Source organism: Cryptomeria japonica, chromosome 10, assembly GCF_030272615.1.
Source record: "Cryptomeria japonica chromosome 10, Sugi_1.0, whole genome shotgun sequence".
NCBI lineage: Eukaryota > Viridiplantae > Streptophyta > Pinopsida > Cupressales > Cupressaceae > Cryptomeria > Cryptomeria japonica.
The window spans coordinates 476,833,822-476,857,431 of NC_081414.1; the positions used below are offsets into that span (position 1 = coordinate 476,833,822).

The 23,610-nt window shown below is 37.8% G+C and overlaps 1 protein-coding gene across 2 annotated transcripts in view; it reads left to right on the forward strand.

Moving 5' to 3' along the window:
* The window catches only part of LOC131039420 (cell division control protein 48 homolog C-like), an 82,050-nt gene extending 62,824 nt beyond the window's left edge, over window positions 1-19,226 (forward strand). Inside the window, exons 3-11 of one of the 2 annotated variants that reach the window (XM_057972179.2) lie at window positions 6,765-6,917; window positions 7,227-7,343; window positions 9,564-9,668; window positions 9,923-9,988; window positions 17,402-17,466; window positions 17,586-17,787; window positions 17,896-18,042; window positions 18,139-18,311; window positions 18,828-19,226. In XM_057972179.2, the coding sequence (XP_057828162.2) occupies window positions 6,765-6,917; window positions 7,227-7,343; window positions 9,564-9,668; window positions 9,923-9,988; window positions 17,402-17,466; window positions 17,586-17,787; window positions 17,896-18,042; window positions 18,139-18,198 (915 nt within the window). In that variant the 3' untranslated portion in view covers window positions 18,199-18,311; window positions 18,828-19,226. The remainder of the gene's footprint in view (window positions 1-6,764; window positions 6,918-7,226; window positions 7,344-9,563; window positions 9,669-9,922; window positions 9,989-17,401; window positions 17,467-17,585; window positions 17,788-17,895; window positions 18,043-18,138; window positions 18,312-18,827) is intronic. The other variant, XM_059213103.1, reaches the window with a different exon arrangement.
* Window positions 19,227-23,610: the final 4,384 nt, after the last annotated feature.

The window sequence follows — 23,610 nt, forward strand, 5'->3', positions numbered from 1 at the left end:
ACAAATTTGTGAAGAAATCCTGATTCCAATGCAATTTCTGAACTTTCCCCAGGAAAGACTCCAATTTGGTGTGCTTTCTACCCATTGATTTGCTCGTGTAGCTCTAGAATGAACCAATTTCACCAAATTATTGTTGGAATTCTTCTTATTTGCTGCTAACAATAAATTTTGTACCTAAGAACCAAGTTAAAACCCTTGTATTTATTTTCTTGAAGCTCCAGGCTGCTCCAAGTGGTAAGATTCAGCTAGGGTATGAATGGCTGACCCCAAATTGCTACCAAACTCTGAAATAATTTCAAAATTCCTGCCCAAATCTAAAAATCAGATTGTAACCCTGCTGTAGCTGCTGACAAACTCTGATTTGCTCTTGAAATTTGGTCTCACTGACTTGAAAAGAGCCTCCAATGAAGATCAATTTGCTGATAGATGTGATGGTTTTTGTCTTACACCTGCAATTTGGAGGTTTCTGTCCCCAAATTTGCTCCAATATCTACCAATATGCTGCAAACCTGCTGAAGGTAAATAACTCTTCAAAAATCATCAAAACATAATGCACAAATGAACTCCGAAATGCTCTTTTAACATTCCTCAAACCCTAATTCGAATTTGGGGTTAGTGTTGGATTATTGGCATCATAAAACATGTTAAATGTTAATTTTTATTAAGAAAATACTTCCCCTAAGTGGTTTGACCCATTGAGGTTAATTCCTCATTAAAAGTGGCCATATTATTAAGTTATAACCCTTAAGTTATAACTTCTAGGCAAATGTGCCAGGGGCCACTTTATTAATATAAAGTGATTATATTATTTCACTTTATTATTATTTATTTAAACCTAGGAAATATTTTAATATTTTTTAATTTATTCATAAAATCAAATCCGTGACTTAGATCTGAATTCCGTCTAAAGTGTTGTGATCACTGATGTTGCCTGAGTCCTGCAGGCCAACTAACAGTTCCTCCTAAAAAGTAGGGAATCGCCCTAAAAAATAGGAACCTCTCTCCAAACACCTGTAACTACTCAAAAGGATCCTGCTTTGCTCCTTGGTCCCACGGGTGGTCATCCAGTCAACTACCAGTTCTCCCTAAAAAATAGGAGACCTCCCTAAAAAGTAGGAACTGTCGTCTAAAGGTCTGAATCGGCTCACAAAGCCCCCTGCAAGGCTCCATGACTCCTGAATGGGTTCCCTCTTCACTCCATTGGCCTACAGAAACCAGATGATAGGCCAATCCCTGCTCAATTGCCTATCACCTAGGAAGGGGACATTACATACTTTGAGGTCTTGTTATAATCATGCAAAATCCTTCCACTCGTTTACAAAAGATTAAATCTCACTACAATATTCACTTTTGGAATTTAGAAATCATTTAGAATATTTAATACTCTCCTACATGCTTAGCAAACGAAAAGTTCAGATTATTAGGAGGAACTACTGAGCTTCAAGCATAAACTGACATGAAACAACTCACAACACATTGATTTTATCTTGGAAAACTCTAGTGTGCAGGAAAAACCAGTTCTGTTAATGGCAATTTGCCTTGCTACCCTCCTTTATTACTTTGCAAAGACGTATAACAACAAATGGGCAATCTTGCCTACTACTGCTTATTTCTCTTACGAAAACATAACATGCAATAATTCCGAACTTCTCCAAGTACTGGTGACTTGAATGTTGATTGTTTTCACCAGACTCTCAACACATGTTACTATGAAGGCTGCAGAGCCTCCTATCATTAGCTGTGACCTCCTTTGTGGTTGTTTGTCATTCCTAGGTTCCAAATTTGATGCCAATAATAATGTATATCTGGGTATTGACCTGGAATTGGGCATGTAATATTCACTTATGCCCAACAATGACCTTAATATACCTTCTTACACTTCCCACAACCAAGTCTGGTGCTAAAACATTGTTGTGATATCCTTTGGCTTTAATTTATGTAGGCATTCTTGGAAAGGGTGGCTGAGGGAAATAAACTCCCATCACCTCACATATGTGTCCATTTCATCATTTTAATAACCCATGACTACAAAAAGGAAGCTGTGATTCTAAGTTTGTGTCATCTTCTATTAGATAAAAGCTGCGCAGCAGAGTTTCTTAGAGTCCTGAAGGCATTAGGATTCCTCTAAAAGCCAGCAATAACTTTTAAAACAATCCCATGTCCTTATTAAAATTGATATGATAGTCTCCAAAGATGCTGCTAGGGTATTTTAATATGTTGTGTTGGGTTTAGACCCAGGTAATTCCTAGCTGTATTTATAAATAAATCCTGCATATATGTATATCATTGAAATCTCACAATTGGAATGAACAAAAGTAAAGTACTTGGACAACTCTCCAATATCAAATATCTATTCGCCTTGTAAATCCATTTGATAAATCTCTGCTTCACCATTTAATCACATTCATGAATCTTGTATGAATCCACTGGATTAGCTAGGTGGGTTTCCGTCTACAATTGATTACCAAAAGGGTTTTTGTCCTTCAGCTGAAAAATGAATAAAATTTAATCTCTTGAAACCAGGGATAAAGATAAAATGCAAGAATTCCTATTCCTTCTCATTCATCTCTTTATATAACTTTTTTGAAAATAATAAAATATTATTTTTCATAACCTTTAATTTCCTGAATAAAGTGACCATTTAATTTAAGTTTATTTTTGGGCCTATAAATAAGTCACTTTTATTTCTTCATATAACAATCCCCTTTTTAAATAATTAATATAAGCTGTCTTCTAATTTTTTCACTTAATGACAATTTAATACCTTAATTATTTAATAAATTTGTGCACAATCGCCAAAGATACAGAAAATAATTAGAACTTTATATTGATATTAAAAAAGATAATTAGTACTTTATATTGATATTAAAAAAGATATTACATTGTTTGCAAATGTTATGAAAATTATACACCAAAAAACATCCCCCAACCCTGCAACACCGGTCAAACCAGTTGAAACACCCTACATCCGCCCCATCCCAATTACAAAATACAAAAGGGCTAACCCCTGGATGCAACATTACTACTCTTACAGGATGAAACAAAACTAACTTGCCTCCCGAATAGTGCCTTTAACAACCTCTAATTCTGATTGAGCAGCCGTGGATTCAGTCCTTTCTGCACCATCTCTGTGGCTTGAGGATTCACCTATCAGCAGAGCATGGATCGACTTCGTTTTCGACGACCTCATTGGCCTTACTTGTTTTCGTTTCGAAGTAGAAGCCTCAATCATTGGTGGTTACTACTCAACATAAGGCCCTCACTTTGCAAGCTCTTCCCTAATGTTCTGTGCATTCCTTGCCCTCAAGTATTCTTTGACTCCGTTCTTCTTGATCTGGGCAGAAGCCTTGCGCACCTCCTTGTTGCAGTTGGCACCCCAAAGGAGGAATGGCCTCAATGGAGGAGCGAACTCGCTCACATGTAGCCAATCTCTGCCAGGGCACACAAAACCTTCTCCATCCCTCGCCATCCTCGTGAATCTTTCCAAACCCCTACACTACTCCTCTTTAACACAATTACTAATCAGTCAATTCACTGTGTCTTTGGACTCCAATTCAAAACATCATGTCAGAAACATGGTGGCGATGTCTGCATTTGTTGGGTAGCAGAATTGTGCATTCAAATATTCATGTCCCAAAATGATTTTGACCTATTCAAGAAATCACAATCATCAAACTTGAAAACATGCAATAGGCGCTCGTCTGAAATGTGCCCCCAAAAGGCTACCATGGCTTTTGATGCTTGCAATGAAAAATTTACTTCCATTCCCACTCGAAAATGGCTTCTCACTCAGTGTGTCTCACAATCTTCACCCGGACGATAGAACACATTTGCACATAGCCTCTGCACACATGAAATTCTTAAGGCCGCAAACAACATAATGCCACTTGACTTATTAAATGATGCCGATTGAAATCTTCATGCCTCAATCATGCCAACTAAGCCAAAGTCTAAATCTCCAATTTTGAGAAGTTTCTTTTAAATGCACCTGACAAATCAGGGAGGAAAACAATTAATTTATCTTTTTCCTTGTTGAGATCAATATCTAATTGTGTATGAGGCATGGTCTGTTTGCTGCCATCAGAAACAAACCACTGCACCATCTCTCATCTTCTGTACGAAAGGATCTCCCTGCTTGGATACGCATGCTTCAACATCGGATCAGCTACCTCCCATTTATTAACGAATCTGACACCATGGCTATGACATCCACTACTTCCGCTTAGCCTGCAGTTAAAATTTGCCATCTCATCCACCTACTAAACCTGCCACCTTAACTCCCGAATGACTGAAACCCATCCACCATGGCCTTCCACCCCCTCCATCATTTTGACTGTTAGGGTGGTTAAAGCACATCTTAATCTCCCCTTCTTGGAGGTCGAAAGCCAAATTCGCTAACACATCTGCCTCTTTGTTACCATCTCTCAAAACATGAGTTACCTTGTATCTTTGGAAGGAGGAAATAAAACTTTTAATTCTTTGAATGTCTTTATCAAGCTTCCGATTTTCAGTCTTGCCTCTTAGTATAGCATGCATTGTAATCTGAGAATCTCCTTCGAGGTTAAGATTCTCCACCCCCAACTTGCTTGCCACTTGAACTGCCAAAAGTGCCACATTGACCTCTGCTTTGTTATTGCCCACACCTAATCGTTGACTACAACTAGCCATAATTTGGCCTTGATAATCTCTAGCCACACATCCAGCACTTGATGGGCCTGGATTTCTTCTAGCAGCGCCATCAAGATTCACCTTGATCCATCCTTGCTCTGGAGGCTGCCATGATACTGGACTAGCTGCGTGACTTAAAGGATTAACCCTTTTCAGCCCATTAACAGGCCCCAAAATATGAATTATGACCATACCACCAATATCTTAAATGCATAATCTATGTCTAAATGAAAATTGACTCTCTCCGGAGATGACAGACTCCCCCAAGAAGTGTGGAGTGCTCTTAGAATGTCGGATCTGCACACAGAAAGTGTCTTTGTACTTATGTTAGCTCTAGGAACCTTGCCATGCCAGAATACCTATTTGATAAAGTTGCCACTCTTCAGATGTTGGGGGTTTCCAAGGATGTTGAAATGGACCAGAAAAGGGACATTACACATTTCTAGACTTTGCAGCTTCATTTGCATGCCTTTTTTGCTTCTTAAACCAAACCCCCATTTATGTAAATTTGTGGCAGAATCTTTTCCAGACCACTCTCTTTTTCGCAAATCAGAATGATTTCTCAATGAAATGAGGTAGAACCACAAGAAGAAGGTTAACAAGGAATTCAAGAGGACAACGGAGATGCAGTCGTGAACCATGGCCAGTATATATGAAGAAACATTTCTTGTTAAACAATTATGTGAGAGATGTGGAAGATCACATAGCAGCTGCTTATGTTGGGATCGTCTTTGGGAGATCAAGAAGATCAAGGACAAGAAGATTTTTTATAGGACTTTCAATGAATATTTCAATGAAGTCTTCTCTGTAATCAATATGATAACAAAAATATGATTAACTTGAGCTAGGGAAGGGATAGAGAAGAATATAAAAAGTTTGCAGGATTTTTGAAGTATGAAGATGAATGAACTGGTTTTGTAAATGGAACTTGAATTGGTTTGGACATCTTTATTCATCCTCTTCCTTTCTTTTATAGGGCAATTTTAACCTCTTGACAAAAGCCATTTATGTGCTTGACCATTAGCTTGAGGAGGGGGAGTGACATTAGGAATGCAGCTGATGGAGGAGGTTGAGAAATTTCTTTGATTGGAATTTTGATCATTGTATTTTCTTCCAGAATCTAATGTAGTTATTCAGATCTCTAGCATTTTGGCCTTTTGAAACAACAGGTTCTTCAGTACTTTTCTGCAGGTAAGCTTCCCTGGGTGACAATTTACAGTTCTCCATTTGTGCTTATAAGAAGACAGGTTGTGAGTAGATCTGCTTCTCTTGATTCAGTGATGGTAGATTATTTGATTTTGATCATATTACTAGTACCAGGCTATTGGCAATCATTACAGGATGATTCTAAATAATGCTATGTCTTTGGCAATCGCCCTTTGTCCAAAATAACGAATCGAATAACCAAGTTTTACAAAGCATTATGCAGCACAGCTATATGTCTACTGCTCTGGCAAAACTAATAGTTATATAGCAATTGTTCAATGGTTGCTTTTACTATTGCCATGTTATCTCATACAGTAGCTATAGCTTATTGTAGTGCTTCTATTCTTAGTTTTCCACTAAACCTATTGTGCAATAGTATAGATGCTCGTAGTGCAAGTAGGATTCCCATCAATTAATCGTATTACTAAGAAATATGTGGAGATCAATGATAATATCTGGTAATACTTAAATTTGAATGGAGGAAACAGGTTTAGTTCTTACTGTCAAGGTCTCAGAGACCTTTTAAACTGAATAAAGTCAAGGAATATTGACTTTAAGAGGTAATATGACTATTAATTAAGGCTATGACAATACTGTGAGAAGCTCGACCATTATTCATAATTGGCATCCTAAAACTTTTGTTTGCTTCTTTACTATATTCTTTGCTAGTTATTTATTTCTTAATCATATGAGGCATCCTTTCAGTATGTTCATATCCTTCTATTTGATGAACTATGATTTTTTTTATTTACTCACATCATTTTTTCACATCTAGAATTTATATCTGTGCTCATCTTTTTCCAAAATTCAGGAGTAAAATCCTTTTATTAAAGTTGTGTCTTACAGATTCCACTAATGCATTATTGTTGCAATTGACCTTTTTTCCCTAGGAAGCTGCAACCAAGGTGCAACCATCAACTCGAAGGGAAGGATTTTCTGCCATCCCAAATGTTAAATGGGATGATGTGGGGGCTCTTAGTTCTCTGCGCAAGGATTTTGAAATGTATGTTGTTAGGCGGATCAAGCACCCAGAGGAATATGAGGTATGATTGGTTTAAGTTTGTTCCTGTTCTGAATGTGAGAGAAATGTCATTCGTCTTAAAATTTGGACCAGGGCACCTGATTGGGTGGAAATAGATGTGTATATGGTATAAGAAACTTGCTTAAGTGAAAGAAAAAATATTAAGATTCAGATGCAGCGGGAATGATCAATTGTACAAGCATAAGCTGGCATATAGTATTGTGCTTTGTAAATATGACTTATTATGTCTTATTCGTTTGAATGGTGTTTGTGTGTGTGCTAGAGAGAAATGATAACCATTCTAAGTTTATTGTTTGTAATATAATTGCAGGCACTCGGAATGGATCTGGATAATGGATTTTTGCTTTATGGACCACCGGGTTGTGGTAAAACTTTGGTTGCAAAGGCTGTAGCCAATGAAGCTGGGTCTAACTTTATACACATCAAGGTTTTCTCTCTCTTCCCTCTTATAACTTCTATTTTTTTTATGTTTAGATAAGAGGTCTAAAGTCCATGCAAAGTATACACAGATTTCAAAACCTAGCAGTAGAATCAAGAAAGAGTAGATATAGAAGTCTCGGGCCCATACAAGGTGCCCCCAAAATACGAACCATCATTTCCTGAGACCCATGCTAGGCATCCCCTCTCTCTACCTCTCTCTACCTCTCTCTATCTCACTCTCTTCCCTCTCCTCCAAGATCTAGACCTATTTCTCTCTCACCCCCAAACCCCCACGAGGTGTGCTACCCTCAACCTCATTTTGGTGTTGCCCACAAACCCCCATCAAACTATAAGTCTACGCAAGTAATAGGCCAATGATGAATCATGATCATAAAAATCTACATAATACATATCTCTTGTTGCAAATTTCTGCATATTCATAGTTAAAGCCATAATCAAGACCCCTGCAAGGGGCACTGCCCCTTGACCCCAAACCTCCACCCACCATTCCTATTGGTTTAGCAATCATTTCCATGTTTTTTATGCTTATTAGTTTAAAACTTTAAACTTCACTTAGTATGCCAAAGTTTCATTTGCAATTCTTATATTTGCACTTTGCTCTCAAATTTCCAAAACTCTGCCTACCATTGTTAATGTTCAAATTTCAAATTTTCAATGCAATCATTTTCATGTTTTTAATGTTTATTAGTGTAAATTTTATATAGTGTGGCAAAGTTTCATTTACAGTTCTTATACTTATTCCTTACACATCTTTTTATAAGTAATTCTTCAAGTACTAAATGTATTTGTGCTGCTCCCCTGCCGCTGTCCCCAAACTTAGGCCCTTGGTCCCCCATCCTTGAAACCCGTCCCCCCATCAGGAAACTCCAGGGAACAATGGGAATAACAGAAATTCAAAACCAGATAGACAAGAGAACATAAACTTCAAATAGAGTGATCATCCGCCTTCACAATATCCATGGCCTCAGAAGTCTGCAGATATACAAGTCTCTTTACTAGATTACCAGGTTCTCTTCGAGCAGTGAAACCTGAAAGTGTGATAGACATTCTTTTATCTTCTCGCAATCGTATTGTTGGTAGTATGACATATTGTTTTGTACTAAATACTAAAATATCTCTTAGTTTCCTTTTCATTTTTGCTTTAATATAGCCATCCAAGCTATGCTCGTGATATTTACAAGCGAAGCACCTGCTTCAGGAAAATTAACAATGAAGAGCAAAAAAAATAGAAAATTTCAACAAAGGATATGTCAGATTTGATAACACACATCCTAGAACACTTTAAATTTCAAAGTAAGTTTTAACACAGTGAGCATGAAGAATTGAACTTTAGAAAATATGACTGACAAGAAATATAACTTGTCTGGAAGTACGATAACAACCTCAAGTGAATAACATGTGGACATTCTTTGAGCTTACCATACTTCAAAAAATACATAAAAAATGCATCGAAGAGATGGAAAAAAACTTCCATCTTCCAGCCACAGTTTAATAACATGATTTGGTTTCTTCCCTAAATGTCATAGAATCCATCATCTTTTCAAGATTTTGGGTGGATTTTGGCATCTAACATGCTCTCTAAAGTTTCAGAAAGGAAAAAATTGCCACAATTTTTAAATTTGAGCATTGGTGTGGTGAAACTGCTATGCTTTGTCCCTTGTATCAGGTGTATCTTCCAATTTCAAAATGAGATATAAGCTATGGGAATAACAGTAAGATGAAAAGCCTGACCATTAAGTGTTAACTCTGGAAAACATATTCAATCATGGAAGCAAATTGATTTTCTTCAATGTCTTAAAAACACAGAAATCAGCCATTCTTTATCTTTTGTACATATTACTTTGTCATTTGTGAACCTTGATAAACCTGCCAAATGTAGAAAGGTGGCGAATGGTTGGGTGGGAATAGGGCCTTTCAAAAGAATGGATGAGATTAGTTAATTGAGATGATGTTGTATGTCAGCACTACTAAATAGGCAGCGGTACTATATTTTATGATATAGTTCTATGGGAATAGAGGTAAATGCCATTTCGAAGTTTGTGTGATTATTTGTAATTTTTATTGGATTTTCTTATTCATTAGGTAAAGAGCCATAGGCTGGCAATGGGCAGGGCATGGAATGTCATGTGATATACATATAATCTGCAAATTTTGAATGATTACTTGTAATCTTGCCTTATCAGAGTACCTTTTTTGTATCATGCAGGGTCCAGAACTTCTAAACAAATATGTTGGAGAAAGTGAACTTGCAATCCGGACAATTTTTACTCGTGCACGTACTTGCTCCCCTTGCATACTTTTCTTTGACGAGGTACCTAGTCTAAAAGCTTCATTATCAATTTATAGGTATGCTGGCAATTGAAATCATTTCTATTTTTTTTTTATCTCCACTCTTTTTATTATGTAAAATACCTTTTATATTTTATTAAACTCACAATTTCCAACTGTGTTATGCTTTTTTATTCTTAATCTGCCTTAGCAAATTTGTGGTGCTCAAATTTTTGTTTCGTATTTGGCTTGAAGAAAAGTTAGAGCTCATGGTAATAATGCTGTTTTTGCATGCAGATTGATGCCTTGACTACCAAACGGGGGAAAGATGGTGGCTGGGTTGTAGAGCGTTTGTTGAATCAGGTATGCTGCTACGTCTAAAGTCTAGTTGTTTTCCTAATTGAGGTTTGAATTTAGGCTTTTAGAATTGTACATGAGGTAAGATCCTTTCTTTCGTTAGCAAAACAAAATTACTCAAATGTGATGTCCCCGATATAATTGAATAATAAATCTAATTATTTTGTTGTAAGGCCCCAAATTTAATAACAAATCTTTCGGGAAGTTTCCCAGAGCCCATATATATGGCCGTGTTAGTCATTGTTGTAGGCATGCAAATTTTGACATTTTTCTGTCTTGTGCAAATTCCTGTTGGAGTTCTGGTTATCGCCATTTCGGAGGTGAAAGACCCTCCCTATTTGGTTTGTGCAGTTTCGGTGGGATTTCCCCCTCAACCTATTCTGTTTATGTGTACTCATTCCAGATTTGGCAAATCTTGAATCTCATCATATTTTATCTCTCCAGTTGCATATCTGTTAATACATAAGAAATTCCAAATATTCAGAATTTATTGTTTGCAGAAGGTCAACCTTTCATCGTGCACTCACTGGAGTACCTCACATTGCCACCGTACATCATACCTCCACTGTACACCCCTTACCTCACCGTACCTCTCATCCCACCGTACATCACTCCAACCCACATTCCCGTGCGGCCTCTCCACCGTACAACCCTTCACTCCACATTATCGTACAACCCCCCTTCACCGTACGACTGCTCAATCCTCTCCACCGTACGACCCTCTCCATCGTACGAACTTTCACCGCCACCCCCCGTACGACCCTCTCCGCTGTACGGCCTTTCACCGCCACCCACCGTACGGTCACTCTGTCCTCACACCACCACCGTACGACCGCACCACCGTACGACAGCCCCTGCACTTCACTCCGTACAGCCTTGCTGGTGCACCACCGTACGGCCAGTCGTTGAACAGTCTGGGAACATTACAGTGGTATCAAAGCTTGTGATCTTGCCAGCCTGTTGTGTCGTGGATGCAAGTGTACACCAGGAGGAGGTACCTTTCAGCCGATCGAATGGGGGAACCACAGGATCCTACAAGAGAAGTCATGGCACTATTAAGGGAGCTAACCAAAAGCCAAGCTCAGCTCAACGACACCCTAACAAGAGGAGAGCAGCGACAACAAATCATGGAGGAAACCTTACGACAATTGGCCTTGGGAAAAACGAATGGAGAATAGAATGGACAGGGCGATGATTCGGTCACGGGAAGGTCAAACATCCAACGCTCACATTCACGGCCGTTGATGCCGACTTTTCCTCAAAAAACAGAAGCACCACGGGGGGAGCAAGAACCCACCTTTCAGGAGATGCAAGCACAGCTGAGTCAAGATTGGAGGGATGCAAATCTCGAGGGCGACATATCCTTCAAGGATTATGTGGAGCTCCGGATGAAATACTCGGGCGGCAGAAGTCGGGGCCATTATGGACACTATAATAATGACATCAAGCGGAAGGTCGGTAAGATCAACCTGTCATCCTTTGATGGGGCCGAAGCGACCTCGGCACGTGCCTGGGTTCAAAAAGCAGATACTTACTTCCAACTTAACCCGATGCCTGAAGATGAAGCTATCAAGTTTGCAGCACTCCACTTGGAAGGGGTCGCGCATGAATGGTGGCATCATGGAATGATCACTCTTGGCCATGACCAGATAACTTCCTATGTCGAATTCACAGAGAAGCTCATAGATCGATTTGACGGGAAGGATCCAGAACTCAATTTCAAGGAGTTGGCGCAACTAAAGCAGTCGGGATCTGTGGATAGCTACATCACAGAATTCCAGAGACTATCTGTGTTGGTGACTGACATCTCAGAGCGAAGATTGGTGGTCTTGTTCATAGACAGATTGATGGAACCACTGAAAGGTTGGGTGAAAGGGTTCAACCCCAGCACGCTCACGGAAGCAATAAAAAAGGCCCGTAACATGGCAACATCTTCCTTTTCTAGAAGTTTTGCACATACCAAACCACCTTTTGTTCTGAGGGAAAAGGATAATAAACCCTATCCGAAGGGGTCATCGCTAGATGAAGCCACAAGACAGGAACTCAGAAGGAAGAAGCTGTGTTTCACCTGCAAAGAACCATGGGAACCGGGACACCGATGTTTGGGCAAAGGAAAGATTCACTATATTGAAGTGATGTCCGATGGAGAAGAGGAGCATGAAGAAAGCGAAACCCCAAGAGAAGAATCGGCTGAAGAAACCAGCTTGGCGGAGAGAATCTCCACACTGGTACAGAGGGGGGACGTCATTGCCACACTGGCGGGTACCCCAAGGTGCAGTGTATTTAGAGTACATGGTACACTCCAAGGGCAACGAGTTCTTGTTATGCTCGACAGTGGAGCCTCGCTCAACTTCATAAACTCGTCACTCGTCGACCGTAGGGGCTTGTGTACGAAGGAACATGAAGGGTTCGATGTCAAGGTGGCAGGAGGCAATCTCCTATCATGCACTCACCTGGTTCCGCAACTGAGTATCACTATGGGAAATTACATGGTGACCGATGATTTCTTTGTTGTGGATCTGGATGACACGGATGTCATATTGAGCATTCAATGGATGGAGACCCTCGACCAGTACACACAGAGCTTCAAAAGGATGGAGTTCTCATTCGAGGTGGATGGCAGGAAGGTAGTTCTCAGGGGAATGTCGAATGGCAGCCCGAGGGAGATTTCCGCCAAAAGGATGGAAGCCATCTTCAGACATGATGAAGTAGTTTGGGCAACACATTGCTTGATCTCAACAAAACCTATGAAAGGGCAACCGACGTACTATCAGGATGGGGAACTTCAGTTGGTTCTGGATGAGCATAGTTTGGTCTTTGTTGATATTCCACCTGGTATACCCCCACATCGAGGGTTTGAGCACATCATTGAGTTGGAGGAGGGAGAAAAACCCGTTATCACCACACCCTATCCCCACCCGAAGAAGTTCGAAGATGAGATAGAGAAAACGATCCAGGAACTTCTCGATAAGGGATGGATCCGGCCCAGTTCTAGCCCCTTTGCTTCCTCGGTGGTACTGGTGAAGAAGGAGGACGGGACTCTCAGAATGTGTGTCGATTATCGTGCACTAAACAAGAAGACGATCAAAAATAGGTACCCCATTCCCAGGATCGATGAGTTATTGGACGAACTACATGGCACAATCTATTTCTCCAAGATTGATCTTCATTCCGGCTACCATCAGATTCGAATGAGGGAGCAAGATGTGGAAAAGACGGCCTTTCGTTGCCATTACGGACACTATGAGTTCTTGGTCATGCCGTTTGGATTAACCAATGCTCCGGCCACTTTTCAGTCCTGCATGAACCACATCTTCAACAAGCAACTGCGTAAGTTCCTATTGGTATTCTTCGATGACATACTCATCTACAACAAGACCTGGAAGGAACATATGGGGCATTTGGATGAAGTATTGGGGATTATGGAATCACAATCACTGTATGCCAAAAGGTCCAAATGTGAATTTGGAATGATCGAGGTCCTGTACTTGGGTCACGTCATTAGCGCCCAGGGGGTACAATTTCACTAGGAGAAGATTCAAGCCATTTTGGATTGGCCTCCACCCAAGACTCTCTCGGAGCTGCACGGATTTTTTGGTTTGTGTAGTTATTATAGAAGGTTTGTGAAAGGATTTTCACAGCTTGGGACACCACTAACAGATCTGACAAAGAAAGGATCCTTCCATTGGAATGCGCAGGCGCAACAGACCTTAGACAAATTAAAAGAAGTTATGAGTACGTGTCCGGTTTTGGCACTACCAGACTTCACTCGCCCTTTCATCCTCGAGTGTGATGCCTTGGGTGAAGGCATTGGAGCGGTGTTGATGCAAGACCGTCACCCCATTGCGTTCGAGCGCCGGAAGCTCTCAGGAGTTGAGCGGTTATATTCCTTCTACGACAAGGAGATGCTCACCATCATACACGCACTGACAAAGTTTCGGCAATACCTCGTCGGAGCAAAGTTTGTTGTGCGAATGGACCACAACAGCTTGCGATACTTCTTGGAGCAGAGAGATCTGAATGAACGGCAATAGAAATGGGTGAGCCAAGTCTAGGCATTTGATTTCGACATTGAATATGTGAAGGGAAAGAATAACGTGGTCGTTGATGCCCTGTCAAGAAGACCTGCCATATGTTCTTTATCTCAGATTTCGGTGGACTGGAAGGAATACCTGTTGGTTGAATACTCTAAAAACACTTTTGCCTGCGAACTGATGGATGGTCAAGTGCAGGATGACCGATACAAGGTGGTTGACGACATCATTTATTACAAGGACAAAATTTATCTGGTACCCGAATCCAAGATGAAGGAAAAGGTTCTGAAGGAATTGCACGACTCTCCCTTGGCTAGACACCCGGGATACTTGAAAACCTACAGACAGATCCGTGAAAGGTTTTCCTGGAAGGGGCTTAAGGACGACGTCCTGCAGTATGTGCGGGAATGCTCCACCTGTTAGCAGAACAAATCTGAGCATAACCTACCCGTCGGACTGCTGCAACCACTGCCAATTCTCGACCAGAAATGGGATAGCATCTCGATGGATTTCATTACAGGACTCCCCAGAGTACAAGGAAAGGATTGCATTTTTGTCATAGTTGACCGATTGACCAAGTATGCACATTTTTTTGCCATCCCCACAGGATATCGAGCAATCCAAGTACCCGAGTTGTTCTTTCGTGAGGTGTTCCGCCTACATGGTTTACCGCGAAACATAGTTAGTGACAGGGATAGCCGTTTTCTGAGTACCTTCTGGATGGAGTTATTTCGGTTGGCCGGAACCGAGCTGTCGCCCAGCACGAGCTACCATCCGTAGACAGATCGAGATTGTGAACAAATGGCTGGAGGGTTATCTCACGAACTGCGTCTCAGCACAACAGAAGGCTTGGGTTTGCTGGTTACATTTGGGTGAACACTGTTACAACACCACTTATCACATGTCGATAGGCATGCCACCTTTCAAAGCACTGTACGGTTATGAACCGTCTTCATTTGTTGACCTGGCATTGGGAGACAGTCATGCACCGATGGCCAAAGATTGGCTTCAGGAGAGTTTAGACATCTTGACGTCTCTCAAAGACAACCTACAGAGGGCTCAGAACCAGCAAAAGATGTATGCTGACCGACACCAGATTGAGCGGAATTTTGAGGTTGGTCATCTGGTTTACCTCCGACTTCAACCATACAGACAATCCTCTTTGAAGACAAGTGGTAAGGAGAAGTTGAAGCTGCGTTTCTATGGACCTTACAGGGTGGTTCAGAGAGTGGGTGAAGTTGCCTATGAATTGGAGCTTCCTGAGGGGAGTCGGATTCACAATGTTTTTCACGTATCATGTTTGAAGAAGGCTGTCAGGCAGCGCGTCACAGTGTCCAGGGATCTGCCACCCATCGATGAAGAAGGGAAACTAATTCTGGAGTCCGCGGAGATCATCAATGTGAGAGAAAAGAGGTTGAGAACACGCACAGTCAAAGAGTTTCTTATATGCTGGAAAAATCTACCCATCGAGGATGCCACCTGGGAAGGCGAGCAAATTTTTGAACATCCAAGTCTGCAATTGCTTGAGGGCAAGCAATTTTTGGCCTGGGAGGACTGTGATGTCCCCGATATAATTATATAATAAATCTAATTATTTTGTTGTAAGGCCCCAAATTTAATAACAAATCTTTCGGGCCCTTTTATTTAATTAGATTAGACAAGTTTTGGTTGGTCGTGTCGGCCCGTTTGTAATCCTTCGGGAAGTTTCTCGGAGCCCATATATATGGCCGTGTTAATCATTGTTGTAGGCATGCGAATTTTGATATTTTTCTGTCTTGTGCGAATTCCTGTTGGAGTTCTGGTTACCGCCATTTCGGAGGTGAAAGACCCTCCCTATTTGGTTTGTGCAGTTTCGGTGGGATTTCCCCCTCACCCTATTCTGTTTATGTGTACTCATTCCAGATTTGGCAAATCTTGAATCTCATCATTGTTTATCTCTCCAGTTGCATATCTGTTAATACATACTCAAGAAATTCCAAATATTCAGAATTTATTGTTTGCAGAAGGTCAACCTTTCATCGCGCACTCATTGGAGTACCTCACATTGCCACCGTACATCATACCTCCACCGTACACCCCTTACCTCACCATACCTCTCATCCCACCGTACATCACTCCAACCCACATTCCCGTGCGGCCTCTCCACCGTACGACCCTTCACTCCACATTACCGTACGGCCGCTCAATCCTCTCCACCGTATGACCCTTCACCGCCACCCACCGTACGACCCTCTCCACCATACGAACTTTCATTGCCACCCCCCGTACGGCCCTCTCCACCGTACGGCCTTTCACCGCCACCCATCGTACGACCCCTCTACACCGTACGGTCACTCTGTCCTCACACCACCACCGTACGACCTCTTTACTGTACGGCAGCCCCTGCACTTCACTCTGTACGGCCTTGCTGGTGCACCACCATATGGCCAGTCGTTGAACAGTCTGGGAACATTACATCGAACATGGCTGTTTATAAAGATGTGTTTCATTAAATGATTCTGATTATTCACATCTCTTGTCATTTTTCAGACATGTTTTTAACTTTCAAGTCCCATATTGTTCACCCATTGTTATGAATTTAATTACTAATTAATTTAAAATATTAATAGTTGCTACCAAGAGATGTGAGTTAGCACCTTGATGGGACATGCCTTATCAAACATGTTCCTTGATCCACTCATAGGTAACCTATTGCTCTATTCATTCATACTCACCTATTCTAATTTTATATTCAGTATGTAAATATTGCATATTTATCATGCATGTGCATGGTAGGTATGTGAGAAGTGGAATCAAATTGTCTGGTAATTTATGGTTTGGAAGATTGTTTTTGGCTTTTGTTCTTGGAATCTAAACCTGTGGTTTGCAAGGTTGCTTTTGGCATTTTCTTTTGAACTCCAACCTTGTGGGTTGGTCAAATTGGCTTGTGACCAATTCTTTTTTTTGCTTGTGGTCAAATTCTTGGTGTTTCATTTTTTTACTGAACAATATGAAAAATATGTAATTCCAATATTGTCTTAAAGAATCTATTAAAAGATAAACATGTAATTTTAGAAATAAAAATAAAAAACTAAATTATAATTTAGAATAAAGAAGCATTGATTAAAAAAAAAAACACATAAAAAGAAACAAAATTAGCATTAAAAAAGCATTGTTCCATGGGAACCCGCCTCTTCCAAAAGCCTGGAGTTTTTGGACAGCCATGTCCTTGCAGTGCTTATGTATCTTAGAATTCTTCTAGCCCTTTATTGTAAACTGACATTAGGTGATACTGACACAATACTTTAAATGCTGGAGGTTCCAATCAGAGAACCCTATTTTAGTATTATTTTAACAATTTACTGGATTAGTTATGTTGCTATTTTTCTTATTGGCTGAAATGCAGCTTCTCATAGAGATGGATGGATCAGAAAAGCGCAAGGGTGTTTTTGTAATTGGAGCAACAAATCGGTACATATCATTTGTGATGGAAATATATTTTTCCAATGTTTATGATTTGAGTTACTATTGTTTCTAATTTTCTAGGCATTAAGCTGTCACTTTTTATTTTTCTTATCTACTAATTGCAGTCCAGAAGTAATGGATCCAGCAGTTTTACGGCCAGGACGGTTTGGAAAGCTACTTTATGTTCCGATACCAGATGCAGAGGGAAGAGTTTCAATATTGAAGACCCTTACTCGAAAGCGACCTCTTTCTGCAGAGGTTGACCTTAATTACATTGGTCATAGTCAGTCTTGTGAGAACTTCAGTGGTGCTGATCTTGCCGCTCTAGTGAGTTTTATGGGTGTTGGCCACACAATATATTCTATTATTTGTTATGTAGTACTAGTATGGTAGTATGTATACTTACAGTACTGTGACGATGCTTCATTTTTTCAGGTTAATGAAGCTTGCATGTGTGCATTGCAAGAGAAAATTGCAGCAGCAGTGGAGGCTGATTCAGATGTTAGGAAGTATGCTTTGGTGGTTAATTTATCACACTTTGAGCAAGCATTCAAGAGAGTTGTGCCTTCAGTGTCTAAAGTGGTAATTTATGATTCTACACTGTTTTCTTTGATTTTTATAGGATCAGTAGGCTTATTAAAAAATATTAACTAGTATCTGTTTTTCCCCTGTAAGCAGCAACGGCATTATTACGAACAAGTATTTCAAAAGTTTATGGGGCTGACTGGAAAACAATAATCACTAAAGCAAATGTCCTACAGGCTTTGGAAAACATGCCAATCAAATATTTTGAAAGATTTATTTGTTTCAGTGGCTAATATAGTGGCTTCCTTTGACGAGAGCAATTAAAGGTAAGCAACTTTGTGGTTGTTTTGTATTATCTACTCTTTAGCCACATTGTCTTGTTGGCAGTATATATTTTTGTGCTACAATGTATTTTTTGAACAAAATGTTGTTTCATACTACTTTTGGAATTTCTAACAATGACTGAAGCACTGGTTCTCTAGACTTGGGATTCTGTTGGAAGCACATATTTGCAGAAACTTCTTGAATTCATGCATCTTATATTACTTAATAGAAGTACAAGTTAGGGAACTAAGCATCCACATTCCTTTTCTTAATTACTCCCAGATTACTCAAAGGTGCTCTAAGAAATCACTTTTTAAGGACTTCTGATCCCATTTAAATGTTTTATAATTTCAAAAATGTCAAATGTGTTTATAGTGCGATTGTTTGAAATGTGAAACTTGAGTGTGAAATCTCATCTATGATTTCCTTTATCTGACATCTATCATAAGCATATTGATTTTCAAGATGTTTTGTTACCATGTATTCATTGCCAATTATGTTTCTGCCTTGTTTCACAGATATTTATTCATGGTCGCAGGCATACCTTTTTGTCTCTGAACAGATCCTGTTTGAGGTTTTGGAGCATGAGGGGTTGTCAAATTATTTTCAAGGTGCTGCACATAATCTAGAGAAATGAAAGCAATCTTTGAAGATTGTATTCCTGAATTTATACGTTTGTATCCCATTGGTAAGTGAGATAGAGGTGATCTATATGTTCCTTTTAACTATGCCTCAGAACATAAAGTTCGTGTCGAAACTTCGGTTCCACAAGTCAGAAGTTAACTTGTAAATAATTAGAGGTAGAGAGACAGTTAGATGGAACCCTATGTTGAGGATCCTGCAAAATTTTGTGGTGTGCTTATTTCATTTTCTTTACTTTGAATGGCAGCCATTGCAGTTTCAGGGGTCTTTTGTAAGTTGGCCCTTTGCTCCTTTTGCTGCTTCTTTCTTGTAACAAGTGCAAACTTCTTTTTCCTAACGTTTAGCATGCTTTAGTTTCTTGTGAGTCTCTATATAGCTAAGTCACAAGGTTCGAATTCGAATTTGAATTCGACAGCCATGAAATTCGGATGAAATTCGACAAGGGAAAAATTCGAAAAAAAAATTGGATAAAATTCGCCTTCTATAATTTTGTTTATTTTTAAATATATGTATACTTCTAATAAATTATCAGAATAGCGACCCTTGTTGGAGAAAATCCAAGGGCGACCCAGCAGTTGCAGACACCCATGACCCAATAGATACAAAACATATACAAAGAATACCCACGACCAGCTGAGTTGTGTTTAGAGGCGGATAGCAGTGCTTTATAGAGGAAATTCGATTAAATTCGATTTTTTTTATAGAAGTTTGAAATTTGATTAAATTCGATTTTTTTTATAGAAGTTTGAAATTCGATTAAATTCGAACCTCATCCATGAAAATCGCCGTATCCTGTGACTTAGCTATATAGAGACACCTGATGACACGAACCTGCAGGGCATGGGATTTTGAGTGTTAATTTTGAGTAATGCCATTCTCTTGTAGTTGATTCAATTATCTCTTCCAAAAGATATAGCTTGGAGGTAAAAATAGGCAAGTCAACGACCTTAATTAAGTTTTTTTAATTATTAGGATGAGTTTGGGTCTCTCTTTTTCCTTTAATGCCTAGCTAATTGTGTTCTAATTTCATTAATGTTCCTCAAAAGGCTGCTCTTGCTAATGGTTGGTACGTTTGCACTAAAATAGTTATTATCATTTTGAAATTCCAACTCTTATTATTGAGAGACAAAACTTGTTTACAATCTTCCCTGCTATAAACTCCTATCTTTTATGCAGCATATATAATGAATACTTTGCTGGATGACATGAATTTGTGTACATATTGATGCTAGAGCATCATAGGGTCAAGCAAATCTTGCATCGCCCAAAAAAGAGCATGCACTCTTTTTTTAATCAAATGTTTGTGAAAGGGGGCATTGAGTGATTTGGTTTGCATGTAGTTTTGTATGCTTGGGAGTCTAAGAAACCTATTGCAATAATGCGAAGACCTTTACTTGATGTATTTAAGCATATGGGCAAATAGGCTAAGGCAAATTGTTGCCTTTGAAAGTATTGAGTATGAACCATCGTAAAATGAACCAATCTTATTAACCGTAATAGGAAATATTATTCCAAAATTTTAATAGATATTAAATGTCATAATTATACACTTAAAAATGACTAATGCATTTCTATTTATTCACTTGATCGTTTCTTCTATCTACATCAAACAATTTTATTTATTTAATAAAGCTAAGATTCTCCTCTTTTCATCTACAATAAAAAGATTTTAATTATTTAATTAATTCAAAAATTTCAAAATTCTCTTTTCATCTAGATTAATTAAATAATTTTAATTATTTAATTAATTCTTCAATTTACAATGTCCTTTAAAGCAACCCTATAAATATAGTCTTAAAGAAGAGCAAATTGTACACTTAATAAATGATTAACACATTCTTGTCTAACTACATCATTTTTTCTTTGATTATTTAATTCAAATTTTTCTTTCATGTTAATTATTATTATTTAATTAGATTGTAGAAATTGGGTAGCCACCTTTATAAATTGTAGTGCGTAAGCTTTATAACGTGATCGATGACATTGGTGCAACATCTTTCGGAACTACATGGGGTGGGGGACATTGGACCTCATGATCTCGTGCATACCATTGGAAGCTCTCATCAATCAAGCCATGATTCCAACATATAATTTTTAATTATTTAATTAATTTAAAATTTTCTTTTCATTCACATTAAATAATTTTAACTATTTAATTAATTTTTCAATTAGTTTTTTTTTCTTTACATTAATTAAATAATTTTAGTTATTTGATCAATTCATTAAAGTTATTCTTTTCTTCTATATTAACTAAATAAATTTGATTATTACAGCGAGATGTGTATTATACTCACATATCCGTCAATAATTTTTTTCATGATTAAAATTGACACACGTCATAATTACAGTTAGTTTTACTATTTTTACTTTTAATTTTTTAATTAAAATTTGCATGAGAAATTTGAAACAATCTAAATGCTTAGAGTCATTGACTATTCATATGAACGAAATGAACTATAAATGAGGTTCACTAAATTCGACTTGTAACTTGCTAATATGAATTGTTCTTGTATTAGACATTTAAATCTTAACAATCGTTATAGTGAGATGTGGCAAGTTGACATTAGTTTGAATACAAAGTTTTTTTAATTATCCAATTGTAATTGAATTGGAATTGTCATTGAAGTTACACTTCAATAAAATAATATTCAATTTATTTTTTAAAATTAAATATTTGAATTTTTCATTTTGGGTGATAGACTAAATTCAACTTGTAACATGCTAATATGAATTGTTCTTGTATTAGACATTCAAATCTTCATAGTCGTTATAGTGAGACGTGGCAGGTTGACATCAGTTTGAATAAAAAAATTCTTCAATTATCCAATTGTAATTGAATTGGAATTGTTGTGGAAGATACACTTCAAATAAAATAATATTCAATTTATTTTTTAAAACTAAATATTTGAATTTTTCATTTTGGTTAATATGCCTTCGGTAATATAAAAATAATAATATATTAAAACATAATAATATAATCATATATTACTATTAATTTAATATTAATTACAATATCATAATATAATAATAATTTAATATTAGCTATAATATAACAATAGAATAAATTTTTAAGTGAAATAATGAATAAATATGATATCTTTCAAGGTATTTTACCTATATTCCTCTAAAGATAGGTATGCTAGTTTAATTAATTTACAAAATTGTGCATGTGGACTAATTTTTTTTTTTTTAATTCTTTATGTTATCAATTTATTCTTGTAGTTCACTATTATTAAATAATTTAAATAATTCAATTAGTTAATTATTTTTTACAATTAAAAAAATTATCTCATAATATTTTATATATTATTCTATCTTTAGAACTTTACACATGAATCAAACAATTTTTTTATTTAATTCTTTATTTAATTTTTTATGCATTTCTCTCATCAATTAAACTCGCAATCACACTTTTTTGATTGTTTATTTGAATCAATTTCACACTTGAATTAATTTAGTCTTCTAACTCTCTCAATTGGTTAATTCAATTATGCAATCAATTCATTCTCTAATTTTAGCCTTCATGTTCTTTCAAACATTCACATCCATTGATATGTTTAATCAATTTTAACCATTGATTGATATTAGATAAGATCTATAAATACAATCTTTATCTAATTCTTTAATCATCCACAATTTTTGAGCTTTTATTATCATAGTGAATTCATAGCAATTATTGTGTAATTTAGTTTATGTTAATTGTGAGAGCAACCCACATATTAACACTTCAAAGCATATTAACCTACTGTTGATTCGTTGCAACCTTCAGAAGCTACTAGAGATGGCCCTATCGCAGTACTTGTTCATTCTCCTGCATCTCCTCTACAACCTGTTGATATTTCTACTATTCATATTCTTGCTGACCTCCTTCTAATGATCTTTCCCTCGATGATCCTAATGATTGTATTGCTTGGACAGTAGTTCACCGTAGGCAGAAGGGGAGGTCCTCCCCCTTCACCAAACCTCCCCTAGTCAAGGCTCAGATGTTTCTATCCTACTTGATTCGAGTTTGTTTTGTTTTGGTCTTGTAGGCTCCCTGGTTTGCCTACCGCTCCCTTGTTTGCCTATCTGACATTTTTTTGTTGTTTTTGTCGTTTTTATGTTGTTGATAGTCTCTAACTATGTTAAAGGATTGGTGCCCTAGTCAACATTGCTTTTTAATCAAAAACACTTCAAAACATATTGAAGAACAATGAAACAATATGGAGTCATGTGAAGGTTAGGATTCTTATTTCATTGTTAATTGAGTTGTTTATTGTATGTGTTTTTGGTATCTTGATTGTTATTGTTACTGTCTTCACAATTCACATTTCATCATACACAAAAAAAATTGTCCAAAACAAGCAAAACTATAGAAAATCGTTTCAAATAAACAAAGAATCATTTTGATCTATTTTAGTGCACATCTGAGTCACAAAGCTACGTTTTCGATCATTAGAATTGTGCTATGGATATGTCTTTCCAACTTTAAAACGAAGTCCGACAACATTAATCTATATATAACTCTCTAACAAACATAATTCTGCCATTGACTTGTAGTGTTCATATTCCATAGCAAAATCTTGATTTTCTATTTGAGTTATCCTAGTTATCCTTCAACATATTTAGTTTGCTACACATTTTACCCAATCTATTGCATAATTGATTTATTTGTTGCAC